The sequence below is a fragment of the Trachypithecus francoisi genome, unplaced genomic scaffold, assembly GCF_009764315.1.
Source record: "Trachypithecus francoisi isolate TF-2019V2 unplaced genomic scaffold, Tfra_2.0 Lachesis_group3, whole genome shotgun sequence".
NCBI classification, from domain to species: Eukaryota; Metazoa; Chordata; class Mammalia; order Primates; family Cercopithecidae; genus Trachypithecus; species Trachypithecus francoisi.
Genome location: NW_022681468.1, coordinates 117,328,044 through 117,355,605, shown reverse-complemented (window position 1 = coordinate 117,355,605; position 27,562 = coordinate 117,328,044). Strand labels below are relative to the sequence as shown.

General features: G+C 39.2%; 1 protein-coding gene across 14 annotated transcripts in view; it reads right to left on the bottom strand.

The window, feature by feature from the left end:
• Positions 1-27,562, bottom strand: part of MYO9A (myosin IXA) — a 321,205-nt gene that overhangs the window by 62,430 nt on the left and 231,213 nt on the right. For 7 of the 14 annotated variants that reach the window (XM_033189506.1, XM_033189505.1, XM_033189515.1 and 4 more), the window contains 8 exons: positions 26,345-26,444; positions 25,636-25,851; positions 20,653-20,765; positions 9,479-9,621; positions 6,224-6,447; positions 5,611-5,727; positions 3,971-4,162; positions 1,081-1,128 (listed from right to left, as the gene is read on the bottom strand). In XM_033189506.1, the coding sequence (XP_033045397.1) occupies positions 1,081-1,128; positions 3,971-4,162; positions 5,611-5,727; positions 6,224-6,447; positions 9,479-9,621; positions 20,653-20,765; positions 25,636-25,851; positions 26,345-26,444 (1,153 nt within the window). The remainder of the gene's footprint in view (positions 1-1,080; positions 1,129-3,970; positions 4,163-5,610; positions 5,728-6,223; positions 6,448-9,478; positions 9,622-20,652; positions 20,766-25,635; positions 25,852-26,344; positions 26,445-27,562) is intronic. The other 7 variants (XM_033189516.1, XM_033189517.1, XM_033189519.1 and 4 more) reach the window with 4 other exon arrangements.

Genomic DNA, 27,562 nt, shown 5'->3' with positions numbered 1-27,562 from the left:
ACCTCAACTCATGGTTTGTCCATCCTAGTTTCATAATATGGCCTTATTTTATGTTATCTCAAATATTCCCAGATAATAACATCTTCTCTCACAGATACTCTTCTAATTATAAATCACACAAACATTATTTTCCTCTACTAAACTCTACCATTAAAGTTGTTTTCATTAAAATTTTCATTTAAAATTATTCTGTAGGCAGAAGAGAGGACTTGAAATGTTCCCAACACACAGAAATGATGCTCAAGGTGAATGTTCCCCAAATACCCTGACTTGATCATTATACATTTTATTCATGTAACAAATACTCACATGTACCCCCAAAATATGTAAAATATATGTCAATTTAAAAATTACTTCATTCTGAATGGATATAATATAAACCCCTGACCAAAAGGTATACAAAGCAAAATAAGTATTTTTCCTATCTCTGTATCCAACCTGTCTAGTTCCTCTTCATAGAAATAATCACTCCTATCAGTATACTCCCAGATATTTTATATGTGTGTATATGTCTGTGTGTGACTGCAGATACTAAAATTTTTAAAAACATATGCAAATAGTAGCTTTCTATACAGTGTTTAGCTCTTGTACTTTTTTTTTCTTTTTCTTTTTTTGAGACAGAGTCTCACTCTGTCACCCAGGCTGGAGTGCAGTGGCACAATCTTGGCTCACTGCAACCTCTGCCTCCCGGGTTCAAGTGATTCTCCTGTCTCAGCCTCCTGAGTAGCTGGGATTACAGGCGCCCACTACCACACCTGGCTAATTTTTTTTTGTATTTTTAGTAGAGATGGGGTTTTACCATGTTGGCCAGGCTGGTCTCGAACTCCTAACCTCAAGTGATTCACCCGCCTCAGGTGCTGGGATTACAAGCGTGAGCTACCGCGCCTGGCCAGCTATCATTGATAACAAGTCCAGTCACATCTAATCATTCTAAATTTTTGTAAAGGTATAAATATGATTATTGCCTAGGTACCTGATAAACTTATTTCATAAATATATGCACATAAATATTGTATCATATACCTCAGATAACTGATCTGAAAATTACTTTTTTAATTTAAAAAACAGATTATAACTTACCAAATCCGTTTCTTTTTTCCTTCTTTTCTTTCTTTCTGCTTTTGGCACCTGACAGGGGGACAGGAGAAATACAGAAATTGTGATAACAAAGACTAACATACTTTCTTACTTCACTGCAAATGTTGAGGTACTTGCTCAACAGGTAACACAATAGTTATTTCTTTATTCTCCAAGAGGTACTGTGCAGTGCTAATAAGCAAATGTGAGAAAAAATTTAAAATCTGATAAAACATAATTGCCAATAACAGCAACAGAACGGAAGGATACTTTAGAGATTATTCTTTTTTAAACCTCAGTTCTGCCCAGAAGCCACTACCATATTAATTTAAATGATTATTTTATTTTATACATAAATTATTTTATTATTTAATCATTAATTAATTGATCATTGATTGATTTTTTTTTTTTTGAGACAGAGTCTTGCTCTGTCGCCCAGGTTGGAGTGCAATGGCACAGTCTAGGCTCTCTGCTTCCCAGATTCAGGTGATTCTACTGCCTCAGCCTCCCAAGTAGCTGGGATTACAGGCACACACCACCACACCTGGCTATTTTTGTATTTTTTATAGAGACGGGGTTTCACCATGTTGGCCCGGCTGGTCTCAAACCCCTGACCTCGTGATCCACCTGCTCGGCCTCCCAAAGTGCTGGGATTACAAGCTTGAGCCACCACGCCCAGCCGATTTTTTTCTTTTCGTGTTTTTTTTTTTTTTTTTTTTTTTTTGAGACGGAGTCTCGCTCTGTTGCCCAGGCTGGAGGGCAGTGGTGCAATCTTGGCTCACCACAACCTCTGCCTCCCGGGTTCAAGCAATTCTCCTGCCTCAGTCTCCCGAGTAGCTGGGACTACAGGTGCGCACCACCACACCTGGCTAATTTTTGTATTCTTAGTAGAGATGGGGTTTCACTATGTTGGCCAGTCTGATCTCAAACTCCTGACCTTGTGATCCCCCCGCCTCAGCCTCCCAAAATGCTGGGATTACAGGCATGAGCCACTGTGCTCAGTCGATTGTTTTAAAGATTTTACTTCCCATATTTTAGCTCTAGAAAACTACCATCGAGCTAAATATATATACAAAAAGGTAACATTTGGGACATGGAAAAACTCTTTTACATATGACATTTCCTGATAACCAAAGTACAGAACAATCTTTTTTTTTTTTTCTGAGACAGTCTCGCCTTGTCACCGACACCATCGTGGCTCACTGCAACCTCCACCTCCTGGGTTCAAGCGATTCTTCTGCCTCAGCCTTCTGAGTAGCCGGAACCACAGGTGCCTGCCACCACGCATGGCTAATTTTTGTAATTTTCAGTAGAGACGGGGTTTTACCATGTTGGCCAGGCTGATCTTGAACTCCCAACCTCGTGATCCACCCGTCTAGGCCTCCCAAAGTGCTGGGATTGCAGGCGTGAGCCACTGCGCCCGGCCAGTACAGAACAATCTAAACCCAACCTTTTAACTTAAAAACAAAGGCAGTACAAGCCTACTAAGAATCTTCTTCAGCATAAAATAAATACCTTAACCTAAATCTGGAACTGAAGAACTTTCCAGAACTTTTTTATATCTGACAACTTCCAAAATGGGATTGAAGAGGTTTTGGAAATCTAAATACATATAAGGTAGAATAACTAAAAATAAAATGGAACATAATACAAAAAATATTGATGGTATTCTTGATGTGAATAGGTATCTAATTATTTCATCTGGGGTACTGAAAAGAAATACATTGATAACTTTGTGTAAGCCTGATGTCTCTTCTGTAATATGGATTTTATAAAAATTAAGGCTGAAGCAAGAATTAAATAAAATATACAACACCGAGTACAATTCTCAGGCTATAATGGGCACTCAAAATAAAAAGGTTATTATTATTATTATTATTATTTTTTTTTTTTTTTGAGACAGAGTCTCGCTGTGTCGCCCAGGCTGGAGTGCAGTGGCGCAATCTCAGCTCACTGCAAGCTCCGCCTCCCGGGTTCCCGCCATTCTCCCGCCTCAGCCTCCGAGTAGCTGGGACTACAGGCGCCCGCCACCTCGCCTGGCTAGTTTTTTGTATTTTTAGTAGAGACGGGGTTTCACCGTGTTAGCCAGGAGGGTCTCGATCTCCTGACCTCGTGATCCACCCGCCTTGGCCTCCCAAAGTCCTGGGATTACAGGCTTGAGCCACCGCGCCCGGCCAAGGTTATTATTACTATATAGACTTCCCAAAACACATATTTTCCTAAAACCTAATTCAAGAATAAATATAATTTGTAGGTTTTTATAAAGAGGCCACTGGGTAATATAATGAATCACATCTTTAACTATAATGTTTCAAAAGCAAATTCAGATACTGATCTCTTTTTTTTTTTTTTTTTGAGACAGAGTCTCGCTCTGCCACCCAGGGTGGAGTGCAGTGGCGTAACCTTGGCCAACTACAACCTCTGCCTCCTGGATTCAAGTGATTCTCCTGCTTCAGCCTCCTGAGTAGCTGAAATTACAGGCGCCTGCCATCATGCCCAGCTAATTTTTGTGTATTTACTAGAGACGGGTTTTTGCCATGTTGGCCAGGCTGGTCTTGAACTCCTAACTTCAAGTTATCTGCCCACCTAGGGCTCCCGAAGTGCTAGGATTACAGGCATGAGCCAGCGCCCCACTCCGATCCCTATTAAAGCTAAGAGTATAATCTTGAGGGCAGAACACTATGTTTTAACTCAGTGAACAATGTATTGATTGCAGAGGGTTTAGAAAATATGGTCTGATAAATTGTAAGACAGAATTAAGTTTGGAGGATCTAAAGTGGCGCTAAGTTGACATGTTCCCTGTAATGTTTTTCTCAAATATAAGATGTCCCAAATGCTCTTAAAAAGAATTCATAATTAAATCCTTTTAGTGATCAAAATATATCACATTTACCTTTGTAGCTGTGCAATCTGAAGTCTTGAATTCATTCATATATTCATCTAAAAACACTTTAAAAGTGTTGACCCAAACTCTCACTGGAGATTCACCCAGTGAATCACGCTGCTCAAGCCTCATTGTCTTTTCCAGAATCTGTTCAAACAGTGCATAGAGGTCTTTATACCGTATGCTTTTCCCATCATCCATCTATAAGCAATAAGAAAAGAAATGTATGGTTTTATAAAGAAACTCTTTAAATATAGAGGAATGGTTACACTTGTAATGGGGTAGTATTTAGAATAAAGATGAGGGTCCTGATACAATTTCTAATGAGCATGCCCATGAGATCACGTGGCATTTGTAAACTCCCATTCTAGTATGGGATGAATGCAGAATAAAACATGTTAAATTTTAGTAAAAAACCGAACTGTAATAATTTGAGGAAGTCTCGAGAATTTCTCTTCTAAATGTGACTTTTTAATTTTATGTAGCTATAAAGGTTATTTGCATCCCTCTTAATTACTTACCTCCCCAGAAATGAACCTTGTTTAGATGGTTCTACTCTAAAATTGAAAGAATGAATACTTGAATTGTTGCCTAAGGATATATTAAGTAACCAATTTATTTTTCCAAAGAAGAGTGACAGGACCAGAATAACATCATATTATTTGCAAGAATTGAAATAGAATTTCTTTTATTTAAATAAGATCTGGAATTTTTTTTTTTTTTTTTTTGAGACAGAGTCTTGCTCTGTCACCCAGGTTGGAGTCCAGTGGCATGATCTTGGCTCACTGCAACCTCCACCTCAAGCCATTGAATGGATTCAATCCATTCTCCTGCCTCAGCCTTCCCAGTAGCTGGGATTACAGGTGTACACCACCATACTCAGCTAATTTTTGTATTTTCAGTAGAGACGGGGTTTCATCATGTTGCCCAGGCTGGTCTCGAACTCCTGACCTCATGATCCACCTGCCTCAGCAACTCAAAGTGCTGGGATTATAGGCTTGAGCCACTGCGCCCAGCCAAGTAGAGTATAAATTTAGAAGTTTTCCTGATTTTTCTCTTCACAGTGAATTAATATATTGAACAATGAAAAGCCAATAAAATATGAATTATTTTACAGAATATGATAATTCATAAACACGAATGCTTCTATAGACCAAAGCATTAATTGCACACACCAAAAATAAATGTTCTAAAACATGGCCAATATCATGTGAAAATATAAGGTAAATCTCAAAGTGATATAAACTAATAAGTAGAAATCAGTGACCATAAACTAACTGCCCTAATTCCATTAAAAGAAAACATATAATGCATTCCTCACACAGGAAAATTAGACATTATAGCCTAGCAATACAGCTAAAAGGATTATGAAAAGTCACAGGGAAAAACAGAATCATACCCAGGACATCTGAAGTATCTTAAAAGACGAAAAAAAAACAGCTGTAAGGTGGGAAAAAGCTACTCAAGGAAATTCAAGTAAGCTTTTAATCTGAAACCATTCAGTACGTTTTTCCTTGTCTATCCCTAAAACAAAAACAAGGAACTGGAGAAATCTCTTGTGAATCAGGGCTTTTGTATTATCTTCTACAGCACTGTCAAATTTTTCATATGCTAAATTACTAAATATCTCCTAACATAGTCCAACTCACCGCCAATGCAGATGAATAAAAGCTGAAGATATTCTGCCGAAATTCCTTCAGGGCTTTTTTAAATACAACATCCACTAGTGTATCTTTCTTGCTGTCTTCATTATCTAGGTCATTCATCTGGGAACCACAAAACCAGTTTTGGTACACAATCAACTAATTGAAAAGAAGTAAATACAACAGTAGCCATGTATTGTCTCTTCCACAATGACTGTCCTCAAAGTGCAAGTCACAGGCTATTATAGGACTCAGGTAAAAGCATGACTAGATAGTCAAACTATAATTACTAATCCATGATTTCTAAGGTCCCTTCTAACATTGTATGATTCTATAGTTCTGTTACAAGAAAACTCCTGCATGCAACAAGTTGCACCTTCCCATATGAAATGGGACAATTTTAGTAAAATTAAAGTCACTACTAAAGCCTACAACCTTAAATCCTGTCTACCCAGTCTGACTAATGCATATCCTATTATTTGCACCTTTCTGGTAAAGAACAGACCATCTAAAGCATGGAAGCCTATGTAATTTTGATATCTAGAAGATATATCCTGATATACACAAGTATTCCATAGACAGACTTGCTAAGGGGCCTAACTTGGCAAATAAAGTGTACCTTTTTCAGAAGAAATTCATCCATGCTTTTTAAATCACTGATACTTGTTATGATCTGGACAGAGTCATTTTGCCAATGCATAGAATCCAAAGCCACATTGCTAATCTTCACACTTCGCTTGCGCTTAGCCTTTGGAGAAGGTTCTTTATTCTCTTTGAACTCCTTCCGGCAACTGCCAGGGAATTCTGGGCTCAAAGGAGGTGTTGGGTGATATTGAGCTAATTCTACAATTCAAGATAGAAGACCCGAAAGGACACATTTAGTAAATATATTGATAATCTTCACATCCTTCTTTTTAAGGTTCCTTTAGTAAGTCACTGAAGGAAACTTGCAAATATATGAAAAGCAAAGTGACATTAATGTTTGAAGTCAGGCAGCTAAGCAATAAATCCAGACGGAACATTTGTACAGAAAATGTATTTAAAAATTACCACTTTTCGAAGGGAAACGATATACTATCTTCCAAGAAGCTGAGGTCTGATATTAAAAACCTGGATAGAAATGCTTTGCAGGACACCAAGTTAGATCCCAAAGACCTCAGTCCCAAAGAAAAGAAGAGAATATATAACCATACTAGCATATTAAATACTCACTGTTAACAAAGTCATAGCTTTGCTACACGTTTGAAACAACATGTGTAGCTATATACAAATCCAACAAACTAGTGGAGTTTGATAATTCTTATTATTTCTTTACTACAGTCTAAAGTCCTGAATACTTCTGTGATAACATTTGGTGATTGCTGGCAACCTGTTAGGGAGCCAAGTAACTCAACTGGCTTACTTCTGCTTGGGTCTCTTCAGCATCTAGGATTTTCTTAAACATCCCTCACATAACTGTCAATTTATTTTCTCTACAATTTTTCTCTGCAAATGTTTACAACAGAGAAATTAGATTCCATGTAGCCCATTACAATTTAGAACTAGACCAGATTTGCCAAAGTCCTATCTGGAGCTTGATGAGAATGTTGGCCTCCTCTCATTTCACATGCTTGTCTTCCCAACGTGTATGCTCTTTACCTTCTGTCCAATGGTATATCCTGATTCTATCTAAACTAACTTTGACAATAAAGGAAAAAAGTAGCCTCCTACATGCTAAATACCACCTCAGGCAGGAATTGAGACAAACTCAATCTCAACTACGACATGAGAGTAAAGAATAAAAAGATATAGGCTACAACTATATTCAAACATATATCAACTGATTTTAATTCTGTTATACAGCTTAGATATATTAAGTATCTATTTTATTTAGCAAAGTCAGTATCTTTCTTATTAATAAAATAAACATTTATTAAAGAAATTATCCATAATCCCATATTAGCATTAAAAACAAGGGCTACCTTAATACATTTTTTCCAAATACAAATAAAAAGCTATAATCCTAACTTTTATACATGTGTCATTATGAAGCAAACACACAACAAAGTTTGCTTATAATATGAATTTTCAATTAGAGTTTATACTTCTTTCTCGAGAATGAGCAGCAAAGAATACATAATTGTGGGAAATAAAAAACTTCGAATGATGACTGTCAACCGGATAAAAGAAATTGATCACCTTAGTCACTCAATAGCAGGGAATTCCCAGTTTCCCAAACCTGTAGTATTCATTTAACTTGTTATTGGTTTTATCCACATCCATTTGTCAACTGGTAGAAGCAAAGCCATAAGATACAAAAACAGGGGTCTAACTACCTTTCCACCATTTTTTCCTCTGTCATAGAGAGCTCAAGCCCATCCATCCCTCTGGGAAGCTTGATGATCTTTCCTCCTTGTTTCTCTATTTCATCCTAGATATGGGAAGATTTTGGTTTCTTATTTTAACTGGGCCTGTTCTATCCAGCCTTAAACTTTCTTCCGAGGACCTCTTTCTATTTTAGTCAATGCTGGTATTTCACCCACATTACCATATACCCACCTTGGATGTATATCCCTGTTGAAGATAGTTGGTATCTTCACGTAGTAGCTAACAACTCTCAGGCATACCTGAGAAAAGGGCTTGAGAAGAAGGGGTAATCTTCTAACATTAGGATAACATGGAGAATAAGTAATTTTCCCATTTAGAGATGTCAGTTTTCTGAAAGAGGAACTAACTGTTGAGTACTTCTCAAATGTGTTATGCTGCATGCCCAGAAAGTTAAAATAAGAGCTATGGGACTGGGCATGGTGGCTGATGGCTGTAATCCCAGCACTCTGAGAGGCTGAGGTGGGAGGACAGATTGAGCCCAGAAGTTAGAGATTACAGTGAGCTATGATCACACCACTCCAGCCTAAGCAACACAGTGAGACCTTGTCTCTAAAATTGAAAAATAAGAGCTATTATAAAGTGCCAGGCATCTGCTAGATACTGAAATATAGCAAGTACTTAATATACAACATAGTGGTTAAGACTGTGGACTCTGGAGCAGGACTGCCTGGATTCAACTCTTAGCTCTTCCAGTTACCATATGTACATACATAAATAACTTTTCTTTTTTATTTATTTATTTGAGACAGGGTCTCTGTCTCCCAGGCTGAAGTGCAGTGGTATGGTCACAGCTCACTGTACCCTCCACTTCCCAGACTCAAGTGATCCTCCTACCTCAGCCTCCCAAGTAGCTGGGACTACAGGCACATGCCTCCATGCCTGGCTAAATTTTATATTTTTTGTAGAGATGGGATTTCACTATGTGCCCAGGCTGGTGCTGAATTCCTGGACTCATGTGATCTCCCCACCACAGTCTCCCAAAGTGCTGGGATTACAGGTGTGAACCATCGTGCCTAGCCTAATAAAAAAACTTCTCTGTGCCTGAGTTTTCTCATCCATAAATTGGGAATAATAAGCATACCAACTCTCAAAAAACTGTTGTGAGGAGCAACTGACTTAATAACCATAACATGCTTACCACAGTGCCCTGCATGCAGTAAGCACTCAAATATTAGCTGCTATTAGCTATAACCAGTAATACATAGGTTAAATGAATGAATAATGGCTACATTTTTACAGTTTAGAGAACTAAGACTAACCTATGATACATAGTCATTTTTGAGGTGGTTGCTGCTTCATTGTTTTGTGACACATTTTTTGGGAACTTCTATTGTAGGAAAAATGTAACTTTATTTTTTAGTTAAGGAAGGATTTAACAATGCTGGTCCTACCTCATTAGAACATCCAGCCAACAGAATTGACATTATGAATACTACAGGAATAGCAAACTTTTGGAAAGAGTGAACAGAAATTATGAACATAAGCTCCACTCTTTCGTCACTTTTACCATCTGGAAACTGATGAGCTGGAATCACATCTGCGCCTGTGAAGAGTGGCGAAACCTCTGACTGGGTAGTAGGTTTCACTCTGGCCGTCTTCTTCTCTCCTTGTTTCCCTTTGGCCCAGAATCTCATCTTAGCTCTCTGAGGTCTGTTTAAAGAAATAAAGGTAAAAATGGAAATTAGAGTATCTCAGTGATAATATTTGTATATATCACTTTAAGCTTTACAAATCTTCTATGTATATTAGTTCATTTAAGCTTCACATGTAAATTAAGTATATTTATCTTTTTTTTGTTTTTTTTGGAGATGGAGTCTCACTCTGTTGCCCAGGCTGGAGTGCAGTGGCCGGATCTCAGCTCACTGCAAGCTCCGCCTCCCGGGTTCACGCCATTCCCCTGCCTCAGCCTCCCCAGTCGCTGGGACCACAGGCGCCCGCCACCTCGCCGGGGTAGCTTTTTGTATTCTTTTTAGTAGAGATGGGGTTTCACCATGTTAGCCAGGATGGTCTTGATCTCCTGACCTCGTGATCCACCCGTCTCAGCCTCCCAAAGTCCTGGGATTACAGGCTTGAGCCACCGCGCCCGGCCAAGTATATTTATCTTTACTTTTGCATTTAAACTTCACCTGGAAGGTGAAAAATTATTTAACTTCTCTGGGTTTTGTTATTTCTATATTCAGATGAGGAAACATCTTGAATATAGAAATAGCAAAACCCAGAGAAGTTAAATAATTTTTCTAAAATAAAACAGCCACAAAGCAGTGGAGCTAGAATTCTAACTCAAGTTTTCTAATTCCCAAACTGGTTTCTTTTCATTCTTGTCCCCCATCCAGCTTGGATTTAGTTCCATCCCTTATTTTGAGCCTATGTATGTCTCTGCATGTGAGATGGATCTGACTCTTGATCAGTTTGCCAGTCTGGTCTTTAATTGGAGCATTTAGTCCATTGATATTTAAGTAATATTGTTATGTGTGAACTTGATCCTGTCATTATGATATTAACTGGTATTGCCGTTAGTGATGCAGTTTCTTCTAGCCTCGTGGTCTTTACAGTTAGCATGTTTGGGGCGGAGCAAGATGGCCGAATAGAAGCAGCTCCAGTCTCCAACTCCCAGCGCGAGTGACACAGAAGACCGGTGATTTCTGCGTTTTCAACTGAGGTACTGGGGTCATCTCGCTAGGGAGTGCCGGACAATCGGTGCTGGTCAGCTGCTGCAGCTGACCAGCGTGAGCTGAAGCAGGGCGAGGCATCGCCTCACCTGGAAGCGCAAGGGGGAAAGGAATCCTTTTTCCTAGCCAGGGGAACTGAGACACACAACACCTGGAAAATCGGGTAACTCCCATCCCAATACTGCGCTTTAAGGAAACAGGCACACCAGGAGAATATATCCCACACCTGGCCGGGAGGGTCCCACGCCCACGGAGCCTCCCTCACTGCTAACACAGCCGTCTGCGGCGATCTATCCGCAAGGCAGCAGCGAGGCTGGGGGAGGGGCGCCCGCCATTGCTGAGGCTTAAGTAGGTAAACAAAGCCGCTGGGAAGCTCGAACTGGGTGGAGCTCACAGCAGCTCAAGGAAGCCTGCCTGTCTCTGTAGACTCTACCTCTGCGGACAGCGCACAGCTGCAGCCCATTAGGGGAAAGAGCGGGGGCGGTGCAGACGCGAACGACTCTGTCTGACAGCTTTGGGGAGAGCCGTGGATCTCCTAACGCGGAGGTTGAGATCCGAGAACGGACAGACTGCCTGCTCAGGTGGGTCCCTGACCCCTGAGTAGCCTAGCTGGAGACATCCCCCACTAGGGGCAGTCTGACACCCCACACCTCACAGGGTGGCGTCACCCCTGAGAGGAAACTTCCAAAGAAAGAATCAGACAGGTACACTCGCTGTTCAGCAATATTCTATCTTCGGCAACCTCTGCTGCTGATACCCAGGCAAACAGGGTCTGGAGTGGACCTCAAGCAATCTCCAACAGACCAACAGACAGTCCTTCTGACTGTCAGACGGAAAACTATCAAACAGGAAGGACACCTATACCAAAACCCCATCCGTACGTCACCATCATCAAAGTCCAGAGACAGATAAAACCACAAAGATGGGGAAGAAGCAGGGCAGAAAAGCTGGAAATTCAAAAAATAAGAGCGCATCTCCCCCTGCAAAGGAGCGCAGCCCATCGCCAGCAACGGATCAAAGCTGGTCAGAGAATGACTTTGACGAGATGAGAGAAGAAGGCTTCACTCCATCAAACCTCTCAGAGCTAAAGGAGGATTACGTACCCAGCGCAAAGAAACTAAAAATCTTGAAAAAAAAGTGGAAGAATTGACAGCTAGATAATTAATGCAGAGAAGATCATAAACGAAATGACAGAGATGAAAACCATGACACGAGAAATACGTGACAAATGCACAAGCTTCAGTAACCGACTCGATCAACTGGAAGAAAGAGTATCAGCGATTGAGGATCAAATGAATGAAATGAAGCGAGAAGAGAAACCAAAAGAAAAAAGAAGAAAAAGAAATGAACAAAGCCTGCAAGAAGTATGGGATTATGTAAAAAGACCAAATCTACGTCTGATTGGGGTGCCTGAAAGTGAGGGGGAAAATGGAACCAAGTTGGAAAACACTCTTCAGGATATCATCCAGGAGAACTTCCCCAACCTAGTAGGGCAGGCCAACATTCAAATTCAGGAAATACAGAGAACGCCACAAAGATACTCCTCCAGAAGAGCAACTCCAAGACACATAATTGCCAGATTCACCAAAGTTGAAATGAAGGAAAAAATCTTAAGGGCAGCCAGAGAGAAAGGTCGGGTTACCCACAAAGGGAAGCCCATCAGAATAACAGCAGACCTCTCGGCAGAAACTCTACAAGCCAGAAGAGAGGGGGCCAATATTCAACGTTCTTAAAGAAAAGAATTTTCAACCCAGAATTTCATATCCAGCCAAACTAAGCTTCATCAGTGAAGGAGAAATAAAATCCTTTACAGATAAGCAAATGCTTAGAGATTTTGTCACCACCAGGCCTGCCTTACAAGAGACCCTGAAGGAAGCCCTAAACATGGAAAGGAACAAGGTACCAGCCATTGCAAAAACATGCCAAAATGTAAAGACCATCGAGGCTAGGAAGAAACTGCATCAACTAACGAGCAAAATAACCAGTTAATATCATAATGACAGGATCAAGTTCACACATAACAATATTAACCTTAATGTCAATGGACTAAATGCTCCAATTAAAAGACACAGACTGGCAAACTGGATCAAGAGTCAAGACCCATCAGTCTGCTGTATTCAGGAGACCCATCTCACATGCAGAGACATACATAGGCTCAAAATAAAGGGATGGAGGAAGATCTACCAAGCAAATGGAGAACAAAAAAAAGCAGGGGTTGCAATCCTAGTCTCTGATAAAACAGACTTTAAACCATCAAAGATCAAAAGAGACAAAGAAGGCCATTACATCATGGTAAAGGGATCAATTCAACAGGAAGAGCTAACTCTCCTAAATATATATGCACCCAATACAGGAGCACCCAGATTCATAAAGCAAGTCCTTAGAGACCTACAAAGAGACTTAGACTCCCATACAATAATAATGGGAGACTTCAACACTCCACTGTCAACATTAGACAGATCAACGAGACAGAAAGTTAACAAGGATATCCAGGAATTGAACTCATCTCTGCACCAAGCGGACCTAATAGACATCTATAGAACTCTCCACCCCAAATCAACAGAATATACATTCTTCTCAGCACCACATCGCACTTATTCCAAAATTGACCACATAATTGGAAGTAAAGCACTCCTCAGCAAATGTACAAGAACAGAAATTATAACAAACTGTCTCTCAGACCACAGTGCAATCAAACTAGAACTCAGGACTAAGAAACTCAATCAAAACCGCTCAACTACATGGAAACTGAACAACCTGCTCCTGAATGACTACTGGGTACATAACGAAATGAAAGCAGAAATAAAGATGTTCTTTGAAACCAATGAGAACAAAGATACAACATACCAGAATCTCTGGGACACATTTAAAGCAGTGTGTAGAGGGAAATTTATAGCACTAAATGCCCACAAGAGAAAGCAGGAGAGATCTAAAATTGACACTCTAACACACAATTAAAAGAACTAGAGAGGCAAGAGCAAACACATTCAAAAGCTAGCAGAAGGCAAGAAATAACTAAGATCAGAGCAGAACTGAAGGAGATAGAGACACAAAAAACCTCCAAAAAATCAATGAATCCAGGAGTTGTTTTTTGAAAAGATCAACAAAATTGACAGACCGCTAGCTAGACTAATAAAGAAGAAAAGAGAGAGGAATCAAATAGACGCAATAAAAAATGATAAAGGGGATATCACCACCGACCCCACAGAAATACAAACTACCATCAGAGAATACTATAAACACCTCTACGCAAATCAACTAGAAAATCTAGAAGAAATGGATAATTTCTGGACACTTACACTCTCCCAAGACTAAACCAGGAAGAAGTTGAATCCCTGAATAGACCAATAGCAGGCTCTGAAATTGAGGCAACAATTAATAGCCTACCCACCAAAAAAAGTCCAGGACCAGATGGATTCACAGCTGAATTCTACCAGAGGTACAAGGAGGAGTGGTACCATTCCTTCTGAAACTATTTCAATCAATAGAAAAAGAGGGAATCCTCCCTAACTCTTTTTATGAGGCAACATCATCCTGATACCAAAGCCTGGCAGAGACACAACAAAAAAGAGAGAATTTTAGACCAATATCCCTGATGAACATCGATGCAAAAATCCTCAATAAAATACTGGCAAACCGGATTCAGCAGCACATCAAAAAGCTTATCCACCATGATCAAGTGGGCTTCATCCCTGGGATGCAAGGCTGGTCAACATTCGCAAATCAATAAACGTAATCCAGCATATAAACAGAACCAAAGACAAGAACCACATGATTATCTCAATAGATGCAGAAAAGGCTTTTGACAAAATTCAACAGCCCTTTATGCTAAAAACGCTCAATAAATTCGGTATTGATGGAACGTACCTCAAAATAATAAGAGCTATTTATGACAAACCCACAGCTAATATCATACTGAATGGGCAAAAACTGGAAAAATTCCCTTTGAAAACTGGCACAAGACAGGGATGCCCTCTCTCACCACTCCTATTCAACATAGTGTTGGAAGTTCTGGCTAGGGCAATCAGGCAAGAGAAAGAAATCAAGGGTATCCAGTTAGGAAAAGAAGAAGTCAAATTGTCCCTGTTTGCAGATGACATGATTGTATATTTAGAAAACCCCATCGTCTCAGCCCAAAATCTGCTTAAGCTGATAAGCAACTTCAGCAAAGTCTCAGGATACAAAATTAATGTGCAAAAATCACAAGCATTCTTATACACCAGTAACAGACAAGCAGAGAGCCAAATCAGGAATCAACTTCCATTCACAATTGCTTCAAAGAGAATAAAATACCTAGGAATCCAGCTTACAAGGGATGTAAAGGACCTCTTCAAGGAGAACTACAAACACTGCTCAGTGAAATCAAAGAGGACACAAACAAATGGAAGAACATACCATGCTCATGGATAGGAAGAATCAATATCGTGAAAATGGCCATACTGCCCAAGGTGATTTATAGATTCAATGCCATCCCCATCAAGCTACCAATGACTTTCTTCACAGAATTGGAAAAAACGGCTTTAAAGTTCATATGGAACCAAAAAAGAGCCCACATTGCCAAGACAATCCTAAGTCAAAAGGACAAAGCTGGAGGCGTCACGCTACCTGACTTCAAATATACTACAAGGCTACAGTAACCAAAACAGCATGGTACTGGTACCACAACAGAGATATAGACCAATGGAACAGAACAGAGTCCTCAGAAATAATACCACACATCTACAGCCATCTGATCTTTGACAAACTGAGAGAAACAAGAAATGGGGAAAGGATTCCCTATTTAATAAATGGTGCTGGGAAAATTGGCTAGCCATAAGTAGAAAGCTGAAACTGGATCCTTTCCTTACCCCTTATACGAAAATTAATTCAAGATGGATTAGAGACTTAAATGTTAGACCTAATACCATAAAAACCCTAGAAGAAAATCTAGGTAGTACCATTCAGGACATAGGCATGGGCAAGGACTTCATGTCTAAAACACCAAAAGCAACGGCAGCAAAAGCAAAAATTGACACATGGGATCTAATTAAACTAAAGAGCTTTTGCACAGCCAAAGAAACTACCATCAGAGTGAACAGGCAACCTACAGAATGGGAAAAATTTTGCAACCTACTCATCTGACAAAGGGCTAATATCCAGAATCTACCAAGAACTCAAACAAATATACAAGAAAAAAGCAAACAACCCCATCAAAAAGTGGGCAAAGGATATGAACAGACATTTCTCAAAAGAAGACATCCATACAGCCAACAGACACATGAAAAAATGCTCATCATCACTCGCCATCAGAGAAATGCAAATCAAAACCACAATGAGATACCATCTCACACCAGTTAGAATGGCAATCATTAAGAAGTCAGGAAACAACAGGTGTTGGAGAGGATGTGGAGAAATAGGAACACTTTTACACTGTTGGTGGGATTGTAAACTAGTTCAACCATTATGGAAAACAGTATGGCGATTCCTCAAGGATCTAGAACTAGATGTACCATATGACCCAGCCATCCCACTACTGGGTATATACCCAAAGGATTATAAATTACTCTACTAAAAGACACATGCACACGTTGTTTATTGCGGCACTATTCACAATAGCAAAGACTTGGAATCAACCCAAATGTCCATCTGTGACAGACTGGATTAAGAAAATGTGGCACATATACACCATGAATACTATGCAGCCATCAAAAAGGATGAGTTTGCGTCCTTTGTAGGGACATGGATGCAGCTGGAAACCATCATTCTTAGCAAACTATCACAAGAACAGAAAACCAAACACCGCATGTTCTCACTCATAGGTGGGAACTGAACAATGAGATCACTTGGACTCGGGAAGGGGAACATCACACACTGGGGCCTATCAGGGAGGGGGGGGGGGGAGGAGGGAGGGATTGCATTGGGGAGTATACATGATATAAACGTCATGCACATGTACCTAGAACTTAAAGTATTAAAAAAAAAAAAAAAAAAAAAAAAACAGTTAGCAAGTTTTTGCAATGGCGGTACTGGTTGTGACTTTCCATGTTTAGGGCTTCCTTAGGGTATTTGTAAGGCAGGCCTGGTGGTGACAAAATCTCTAAGCATTTGTATCTGTAAAGGATTTTTCTCTTCACTGATGAAACTTAGTTTGGCTGATATGAAATTCTGGGTTGAAAATTCTTTTCTTTAAGAACATTGAATATTGGCCCACTCTTCTGGCTTGTAGAGTTTCTGCCGAGAGATCTGCTGTAGTCTGATGGGCTTCCCTTTGTGGGTAACCCGACCTTCTCTCTGGCTGCCTTAAGATTTTTTCCTTCATTTCAACTTGGTGAATCTGGCAATTATGTGTCTTGGAGTTGCTCTTCTGGAGGAGTATCTTTGTGGCGTTCTCTGTATTTCCTGAATTTGAATGTTGGCCTGCCCTACTAGGTTGGGGAAGTTCTCCGATGAATCCTGAAGAGTGTTTTCCAACTTGGTTCCATTTTCCCCTCACTTTCAGGCACCCCAATCAGACGTAGATTGGTCTTTTTACATAATCCCATACTTCTTGCAGGCTTTGTTCATTTCTTTTTCTTCTTTTTTCTTTTGGTTTCTCTTCTCGCTTCATTTCATCATTTGATCCTCAATCGCTGATACTCTTTTCCAGTTGATCGAGTCGGTTACTGAAGCTTGTGCATTGTCACGTATTTCTCGTGTCATGGGTTTCATCTCTGTCATTTCGTTTATGATCTTCTCTGCATTAATTAGTCTAGCTGTCAATTCTTCCACTCTTTTTTCAAGATTTTAGTTTCTTTGCGCTGGGTACGTAATTCCTCCTTTAGCTCTGAGAGGTTTGATGGACTGAAGCCTTCTTCTCTCATCTCGTCAAAGTCATTCTCTGACCAGCTTTGATCCGTTGCTGGCGATGGGCTGCGCTCCTTGCAGGGGGAGATGCGCTCTTATTTTTTGAATTTCCAGCTTTTCTGCCCTGCTTCTTCCCCATCTTTGTGGTTTTATCTGTCTCTGGTCTTTGATGATGGTGACGTACTGATGGGGTTTTGGTATAGGTGTCCTTCCTGTTTGATAGTTTCCGTCTGACAGTCAGAAGGACTGTCTGTTGGTCTGTTGGAGATTGCTTGAGGTCCACTCCGGACCCTGTTTGCCTGGGTATCAGCAGCAGAGGTTGACGAAGATAGAATATTGCTGAACAGCGAGTGTACCTGTCTGATTCTTCCTTTGGAAGTTTCCTCTCAGGGGTGACTGCACCCTGTGAGGTGTGGGGTGTCAGACTGCCCCTAGTGGGGGATGTCTCCCAGCTAGGCTACTCAGGGGTCAGGGACCCACCTGAGCAGGCAGTCTGTCCGTTCTCAGATCTCAACCTCTGCGTTAGGAGATCCACGGCTCTCCCCAAAGCTGTCAGACAGAGTCGTTCACGTCTGCACCGGCCCCCGCTGCTTCCCCTATTGGACTGCAGCTGTGTGCTGTCCGCAGAGGTAGAGTCTACAGAGACAGGCAGGCTTCCTTGAGCTGCTGTGAGCTCCACCCAGTTTGAGCTTCCCAGCGGCTTTGTTTACCTACTTAAGCCTCAGCAATGGCGGGCGCCCCTCCCCCAGCCTCGCTGCTGTCTTGCGGATCCATCGCCGCAGACTGCTGTGTTAGCAGTGAGGGAGGCTCCGTGGGCGTGGGACCCTCCCGGCCAGGTGTGGGATATATTCTCCTGGTGTGCCTGTTTCCTTAAAGCGAAGTATTGGGGTGGGAGTTACCCGATTTTCCAGGTGTTGTGTGTCTCAGTTCCCCTGGCTAGGAAAACGGATTCCTTCCCCCTTGCGCTTCCAGGTGAGGCGATGCCTCGCCCTGCTTCAGCTCACGCTGGTCAGGCTGCAGCAGCTGACCAGCACGATGTCCTGCACTCCCTAGTGAGATGACCCCAGTACCTCAGTTGAAAATGCAGAAATCACCGGTCTTCTGTGTCGCTCGCGCTGGGAGTTGGAGACTGGAGCTGTTCCTATTCGGCCATCTTGCTCCGCCCCCCCGATATTTTTAATTTTCAAAATCTCTTTTTATTATGAATGTTTCTCTTTCATACACCATTTGGTTTCATGAATACAATTGTATTTGTTATGCAGAAGGTCTGTTGATAGTTATAGTTATAGTTGTCTATGTTGAAGTGTTCTATTCCCTGCATAGTTGATTTCTTCCAAGTTGTATTTTATCTGTTAGTTTTGGTTTCAATATAAGGTATTTCCTCAAATGTATGGTGATCAGTGGTATGTATTATTTAAAGTAGGGATAAAAAAAAAAAAAAGGCTGCTTGGAAGCTCTAATGTGCTTTGGTGGGGTTGCTAAAGTATGGTCTGCCTTATAGGGTTATCTGGTTGGCTGACTTTGCAGGGAGAGCTCCTGATAGTAAACTCTTTGAACCATTTGCTCAGAGGGTATGGGAAATGAAGAAGGCTGGGAAATCTTAACATTCTGTATGTAAACAGTCATTAAATCCCTATGTTCCAAATATGTGCCCCAGCCCTCAATTGTACCTAGTAAACTCCAGATCCAGAGATACTCTGTTTTATACTTTCCAGATAATAAATTTCTTGTTCTGCTATAAGTAGGTAAGGTCAACCAGTTAGATGTATCTTTCTCAGCTTTACTTAGCTGGATTAGGAGTTGGCTTTCTTGTATGTATTAACATATTTAAAATTTAAAGTCCATTTACTTTTTGGATTCCATAGTTTTATTGCAGTTGTTTTCACTTCTGAGTTTTTTTTGCAGGGGAGAACAGTCCTTTGTAGATTTTGTCATTTTAGCAATTGTGGGAGAGGATGTGGAAATTAAATATACATAATCTATTATTTCCAGATGTATGTTCTTCTACTGTGTTGTATCTTATTTCTCAATATTTGATTTCTAGTATTATCTGCTCTGGATTTGGGTTACCTTAAATTATACCTCTACAGTCAGTGAAAAAGTGGTCTTTAATATGGTTATGAACCAGAAAAATTTCAACATAATCTTGTAAGTTTTCAGTGAGGCCCAAATGCTTATACAACATAATGAGGGACAAAGATACTTATTTGAAAAATAAAAATTCCATAAGCTCTCTTAAAGAGAATAGAATTATCTCCTTAAAGTCCTTTTCAGTTCCATTTCTAAAATACTTACCTCAGAACAGAATCCAAGTCCAAAGCTCGCACCTATTTAGTCTCATCTAAATAACACTAAATCTTATTTAGTCTCAGCCTCTTTTACAACAAAATACCATAAGTCATATAACGATTTGGAGACTTTCCCCAAATCATACTGCTAACTATAGAGGGAGATAAAGCTCATTATATTGAAAGGAACCAGTATGTGCCACCCCAAAGTCTTCCTCTGTGAGATAAATATTTTTAAGCTAAAGGCAATTAAGAAGCAGATGCAGAAAAGCTCTCTATCCTCCTGTTCCCCTAAAAGCAGGATATAAATTTGTAAAGGTGTTCTTTCTTCCCTCTCGACCAACAAGGACAGAAGTTAATCATTGGAGACAGTGTAGACCTTTATCACCTAGAAATGACATCAGAGGAATCTACCAACTTTACTCCATTAGTTTCCCCATAAATTTACCTTCCCACACTTTTGTCACCTTTGGAAGCCTGAAACTGCTTATCTTTGTCTTGTCACTTCTCCAAAATTTGCTGCTCATTGTTGAAGACAATATATAAGTCAGATTCCTAAACCACTGTTTTGAGTTACTTTTCCTCTGTATGATGTGCATGTACTATATGCACTAACTTGCATATTTTTCTCTTGTTAATCTGTCTTTTGATACAGGATTCTGTCCCAACCATGAACTTATGAGGGTTGAGGGAAATTTTTCTTTTCTTCTCTTCAATACATATCTGAACTACTATGCGCCTATAAACAGTAGGTACTTACCATTTCTTGAAAAATTGGTAAATAAGCTTAATTTCAAAAGTGGCCTATCAATTCTGGTTTTTTAAAAAAGCTCAGTACTTAACTATAGTCAATTATCAAATAAAATTATATTACCCCTATTAATTCTATGTATACTTTATACCTTATATCTGAATCTGAAGCCTTCTGTCTCACTGCCAACTTGGTAATCTCTCCTTGAGACATAGTCTTATGAAGCTTTGCTTGTTCGTCAACTGATGAAAATCGCTGTGATGTCTGTAATAATTACATATGTGAAAGATTTAATGCCAAGTAAATATATGATAGCACTGTAATTAAAATTCAGGTTATAGAATTACTTGAGCTATTTAAAAACACACAAAAACATTCATATTATTCAGAGATTCACTGAAATAATATAGCCTACTGAAAACTCTATATAAAGTAATCTGAAATAAAGAGGACTTGGTCAATGAAATAAACAGGATCTAGTTCATATTTTCTGACAATTTAAAAAGGAATCTCAAGTGGAAAGGCAAGAAAGTGAAAACCATTTAAAGATACAGACAAAAGATGCAGGATCTAATAAATCTAGACCGCTAACTATTGTTTTTCAAATCTCCTATTATTTATCCCAAAAGGTGGCTATTACTTTTATGGCTTAACTTGCTATTATAAATTCTTCATGTATCTAATCAATAATTTAAAAGAGATGGAATATACAATGATTTTTAAAGACCCAAAGGCGAAAGAATAAAGGCTCATTACTATCATTAATGGTCTAAATTATAAACAACTTATAAGGCTATCAAACTGTGACCTGATTTTTAATTGGCAGTTCTTGTTCCATTTGTTTAAAATGTGTCCCTCTAAAGACAATCCTGTCCCTGAGGAGAGAATTTCTTGTTATCTATTCAAGTCATTTCCTAATATTTCATTTTTCTGTAGTTATAATATTCTTTCTTTAGTCTTTTGGACTGCGTGACTATGGCCTTATTAACAGAAAGAGGAAATACCCTAAGTTGGCAAAGATGAAGTAATAGGGATCTGGTCTACCCTCTTACATGAAATCAACAAAAAACCCAGACAAAATAATATGAAACCGCAATGTTTAAAACAATGGACAGATATCTCTGAGAGATGGGGAAAAAAGGAAGTATGTCCTACACTTGTCCCATCTTACTGCCTTGAGAGTTTCTAGGCCGTGATGCAGACAGAAGGAAACCAGGTGAAACTTGACAGACTCTGAGTGGAACACATGAAGCTGAAAGTCCAAAGTGAACATGATGACTAGAGACCAAAAGACAGAGTACTGGAGAGGAGTGAGAAGCACAAAGACAGAACTCTAGAGATCTACAGAAGGCCCACATTGAATATTCAGCTTGAGTACTAATAAACACTTTGTATGAGAAAACAACCCAAGACCAGGAAAAAGATCACTTCAAAGGATTAAAGGTAATTGAGCCCATCACTCACAAAAGGTCAGTAACAGTGTCTATGCCCAAGAGCCAGAGGATATAACTTTATGATTCCCAGGGCACTGGGCAAAGTGTACAGAGGATCTCACCTCAAGAGTCAAGAATAATTAGCCTTAGACTGAGTACTGTTTGAGTCTAACAAATCTTTTTTTTTTTTTTTTTTAAGAGACAGGGTCTTGCTCTGTTGCCCAGGCTGGAGTGCAGTGATACGATCACAGCTCACTGCATCCTTGCACTCCTGGGCTCCAGTTATCCTCCTGCCTCGGCCTTCTGAGTAGCTGGGACTACAGGCACATGCCTCTGTGCTCAGCTCTTACTTTCCAGACCTCTATGCAAATAAATTGAAAAGTTAGATGAAATTGATAATTTTATAAGAAAAAAGTGTTTACCAAAATTGACCCTGTCAGATAAAAGGTTTAAAAAAGACAAATTTCCCTAGAAGAAAAAAAGAAAAACTTACCAAGGAACTACACCACAATAAAGTACCACTCCCAGGTGGTTTCATAAAAAAATTCTGCCAAATCTTCAAAGAACAGATACTTCAATGCTATAAACTGGTCCTGACTTTTTTTAGAGGAATAAAATACACATATGAATAGTAAGTGTATAGTCAACAGTGTGGCTGCTGTCTTAAGGCTGACAATCCAAAACTCTTACTAATAAACTTTGTTCAGTAACAACCAGTTTTCTACTATGCAAGACCGACCTCAAAATCACCTAGCCCAGGTCCTAAAACTTTATGAATATCCTCTCCTGACTTCTCCCTTGTGAGATATTACCAAGACACAGTCAAAGTGGGTTTTCTCTTACTGTAATAAGCTAATAAACAGCTTTGTTTGATCAACAGGTTTTTCTGGCAGTCCATGGAATAGACATCAGAGAGAAAGAAAATTCAACACAGATAAGGATTAGAGAGTATCTCAGAGAACAGCAGAAACAGGAATATAAGAAGTGACAGCAGTTTGGGGGGAATAATGAGAAACTTAATTTTACTATGCTGGAAGTAATGAAGACTGAAATTCTGGAGAGCTATTCAGGAGTCATATCCATAGAGATGATTGCTTTAAATTTAGGGGATGATAAAAGAAAACTGTATAGAGAAAAGTATAATGTTTCTAATACTAATCCTATAAATAAGGAATAGAAATGATTTTACTAACCCGCTTACCATCCAGAAAACAGAGACACTAAAAAAATATATAAAAGCTACTTAAAAAAAAATGTTTAGCAGAACATGTCATTCTTCTTGAATAAATGCCAACATGGTGTGTATAAAAATGGAATGAGAGCAGCATACAGAAACTAAACAGTTATTCAAATGGCAGAGTTTGAAGTAAGAGGTTAAAAAACACCAAAGTCACTAAGGAGGGAAACTACTACACTTGTTTCCCCTCCTAGAGCAGGTAACAACCGATTAATAATTTAGAAACTCAACAGGTAATGCTTATGAAATCTCCTTCATTTGTGAAAGTCTTTATCCCATTAGATTGAGTTACTTCACAATTAGAAAGGTCATACAGCAATTTCTTCCAAGATTTAATGACACACTTCAGAGTAATAAAATCAGTTTGTTCAGAAAAAAAAAATCCAGTTTTTAAAACTCCATGGACCTAGAAAATCAAATCCATTTAAAATCCAGAAAATATCTGGATTGTGAGATAGCGCAGATTTTATTTAGACACAATACATCTTCATCTTCACAGTATCAGATAATGTTAGAACATGGAATATTCTCAAGATAAATAAAAAGAGAAACACATTTAAAAATTGTTCCTCCCCACCCCATCCCCAACCCCAGTAAGTATCTATCCACATATTCTACAAAGCAAAGCTTCTTCATGCAGTGTCCACAAGAAACAAGCACCACCACCTGTTCCTAAAATAGCTCGTGATGAAAGAGAAGGAAAGGAGAAAGCTGGAGACATGACTAACACACTGTGCAGGGAAGTGCTCTACAACTACTGGCATGCAGTGACCGTCAAGCAGGTGAACAGAGGCTAGAACACTGAAAGGAGCTGAATGCTCCAAGCAGAAAGCCCAACTTCCTGGTTCATCTCAGTAAAAGTTCCCAGTGTAAAAAAAGTCTATCACCAAAAGGACTAAGGGTTGTTACAAAGGAAACTCTCAGGAACAAAACAGCAGTCATAAATGCCAAAGTTTTTCTACAAACAATAAATCTATGTATACTAGACAAAGCAGGACTTCTCATTAAAATTAGTTTATTCCATTACATAATTTCGTATTTAACTGTTAATCAGACAACACAGTATATTTCCTTATTTATAACTCAAATACAGGGCACCTCCAAAATGCTGTTATTTTATTCTACACTGAAGATTTTGGCTCTAATTATATATATTAACAGATACACAGAATGTTTCCAATTTCTATAATCCTACAGTTTGGCTCAGGTTAATGACTCATTTATCTAATCAGGGGACTTGTCCTGCATTCTTCTCTTTTTGTTGTTTTTGCCTTCATAAAACATCAGTTTTGTCACTTAAAAACTGGGTATACCTCCAACAAAAGAAAAAGACAACGCGGTCATTCTGGACAATAGGAGAAATTTCAATTAACTAGATCTTTGAAAATTCAAACAGCTTAAAATAATTCAAAGATAGAATATTTAATGAGTCAAATAAAGATCATTCTAAAATTTTTCTCCAATAATTGACAGACACTAAAGAATATTAGCACAGTTACAGATAAGCATGGAAATAAAATGTTATTTCACTCCACTTCATCAGTGATGTTTTGGTTCATATTAGACATATGGTCCTTACATTATATATTTCTAGGACAATTCCAAAATGAAACTATTTGCCTTAATATACCCATCAATACAATAATACTTGTCAAACCACATATACACCTGATTTGGGCTGAGAAGATGATACAGTTATATTCTTAGCTTAAAATAGTGCAGCTTTATTCAAACGCAACACCAATGTTATATTGTGTGATTGATGCAAATTCACATTACATATAGCCTTCTATTTGGCTGGGTTGGTCCAGGAAGACACTTTTTGCTCACTATATGTTTAAAAATTCATGTTTATTTCTTATCAGTGAAAAGTGAGGTGGAGGAAGCAAGTTTACAGGCAAAAAATGTAAAAGTGCATTGTAGCTAAAAGCTACTGGATTATTTTAGAGCAAGGATCAGTAAACTAAACCAAGGATCAGTAAACTATGGACAACAGGTCAAATACAATCTACTGTCTGTTTTTGCAGTTTTATTACAAGACAGTCATGCCTATTTGTTTACTTAGTGTCTACGGCTGCTTTCACACTACAGTGGCTGAGTTAAGTTGTTAAGTTAGGTAGTTGCAATAGAGACTATATGCCCCACAAAGTCTAAAATATTTATTATCTGACCTTTTACAGAAAAAATGTAAGGACCACCGCTCTAGACCTTTTAAGATACAACATGGAAAATTTCTACATTAGTGCTAAGTCAAAGAATCTTAATTTTGCCTAATTTATACCCTTTTAAAGTGCCATTTATTTGAGTTCTATTAAATTAAGGTTTAGCTTAGTTGCTGTGTTCACTGAGGTTTCCCATGCACAAACCATTACATGGGAAGAAGCTGTGAAGGTTAGCTTTAGATTAGCAAAGACTATTTCCATCAGATTTGCTTGCTATTTTTCTTATATTGCTGTAAAATTACCATTTCGGAGTCACTGTGAGAGGCCTGATCCAGGCTGGGTGTAGGCCCTAGCTCACAGTGAGAAGCTTGGTCAAGGGAGAGAAGGGGCTCAATAATGTCATCGTAATCATCTTCCTCTGTATCCCCCTCCCCATCGGCAAAAGTACCTCTAGTCAAGAAATCGGAGCGCGTCCGCGCCATTCGAGCTTTCTTTTTATGGGCCGGTCTGGCAACCTGCTTGACCAAATGATAAAACAAATAACACAACAATGTTTGGGTTTTTTTTTCTTTTTGAGATGATGCCAATGAAAGACATCAGAGGGCTCATGAATTTCTTGAAATATCCCTCCACCCCACCATGCCCTTTCCACTAGAAGTGACAGGGATGACCAAAAGGAATTTGATACATTACTCTGGACGAAGGACTAGAATGAAAGCTAAATCTACACTGTTCTACATAGCCAAAGAAGTCATCTTTCACTGCCATAATAAGTCAACAAAGTCACTTGCACAAATTGCCTTCTTTTTCTTAGCAACTGGATTCTTACGCACCATTCCCTGCCTGGAGTACACCTCCATAATTATAACAATCTCAGCCCATGGCTTCTTTCTCTAAAAACACTTGGGAGTAAATGGGTAGATGAGGTGCTCTACCTACAAGAATAACAATTTCCAAAATAATGTACATCTCTTTTGCATAGAAGATAGATAAACAAGACCCAATACTTACCTCTCTTGGGCCTGGCCCAGCTAACTTCACAGGTTTCCATGCTGGTTCATCTTCTTTACGGAGGTGAGGATTTTTACTGTTTAAGGCTTCTTTGCTGACACTTTAAATAGAACAATGAAATTACGTTTCAGTTCTCAGCAGATATCCCATGGCAGCCAGGTTAAAGACTTCCAGCAAATTCCATAAATATTTTCAGGTCTTAGTCAATTGCCAAGACAGTAAGTCATAATTTTTCTGCTTAGCTAATTAGTAATAATAATCCTGAACCTACACATATGACTGAATTACTAGAGGCCTTGTCCTGATGATCAGTGGGTATATTCCACTATGAATATGACATGTTTAAGAATAGTAGCTGCAAAATGAAACTCAAGAAATAAAACAGATCTGATGAGGAGGAAGGGAAAATACCAAATTCCTGAATCTTTAGAATACTAGTCTTACAAGGGGCCTTTCCATCTAATCATTATAAAATATCTGAAAAATAGCCATCCAGTGATGAGGATCTCATTATATTTTATACTGAGATAGTTTCTATTGGTTAGAAAACTCCTTCTGAAATCTCTCTTTGTAGCTTTCGTCCATTGTCTGAGTTTTAAAACTTGACATTGAGGCCGGGCGCAGTGGCTCATGCCTGTAATCCCAGCAGTTTGGGAGGCCGAGGCAGGCGGATCACCTGAGGTCAGGAGTTTGAGACCAGCCTGGTCAACGTGGCAAAACTCTGTCTCTACTAAAAATACAAAAATTAGCTGGGTGTGGTGGCAGGCGCCTGTAATCCCAGGTACTTGGGAGGCTGAGGCAGCAGAATCACTTGAACCCAGGAGGCAGAGGTTGCAGTGAGCCAAGATTGTGCCACTGCTTACTCTAGCCTGGGTGACAAGAGGGAAACTCTGTCTGAAAAAAACCAAAAAACAAACAAAAAGCTTCATGTTGAATAGAATAAAATCAACACTGGCAGGATAAGAAATTGTTATCAAACTTAAAGTATGCTCCAGACCATACAGGTATTACAGTGTTAGCTTATGAAAACTTAATTTTGATTGAATAACTGTATGATGAGACTATTTTATCATTAAATTCTGGGCAGAAATAGATGTCAGAATCTGATGAAAAAGTATATATAACCTGCACCTTCATGGCCCTAATTACCTATATTAACTCAGTACCATGAGTCTCAACAACAACATATTGATAATCTCTCCTGAGTAGAACTGTAAG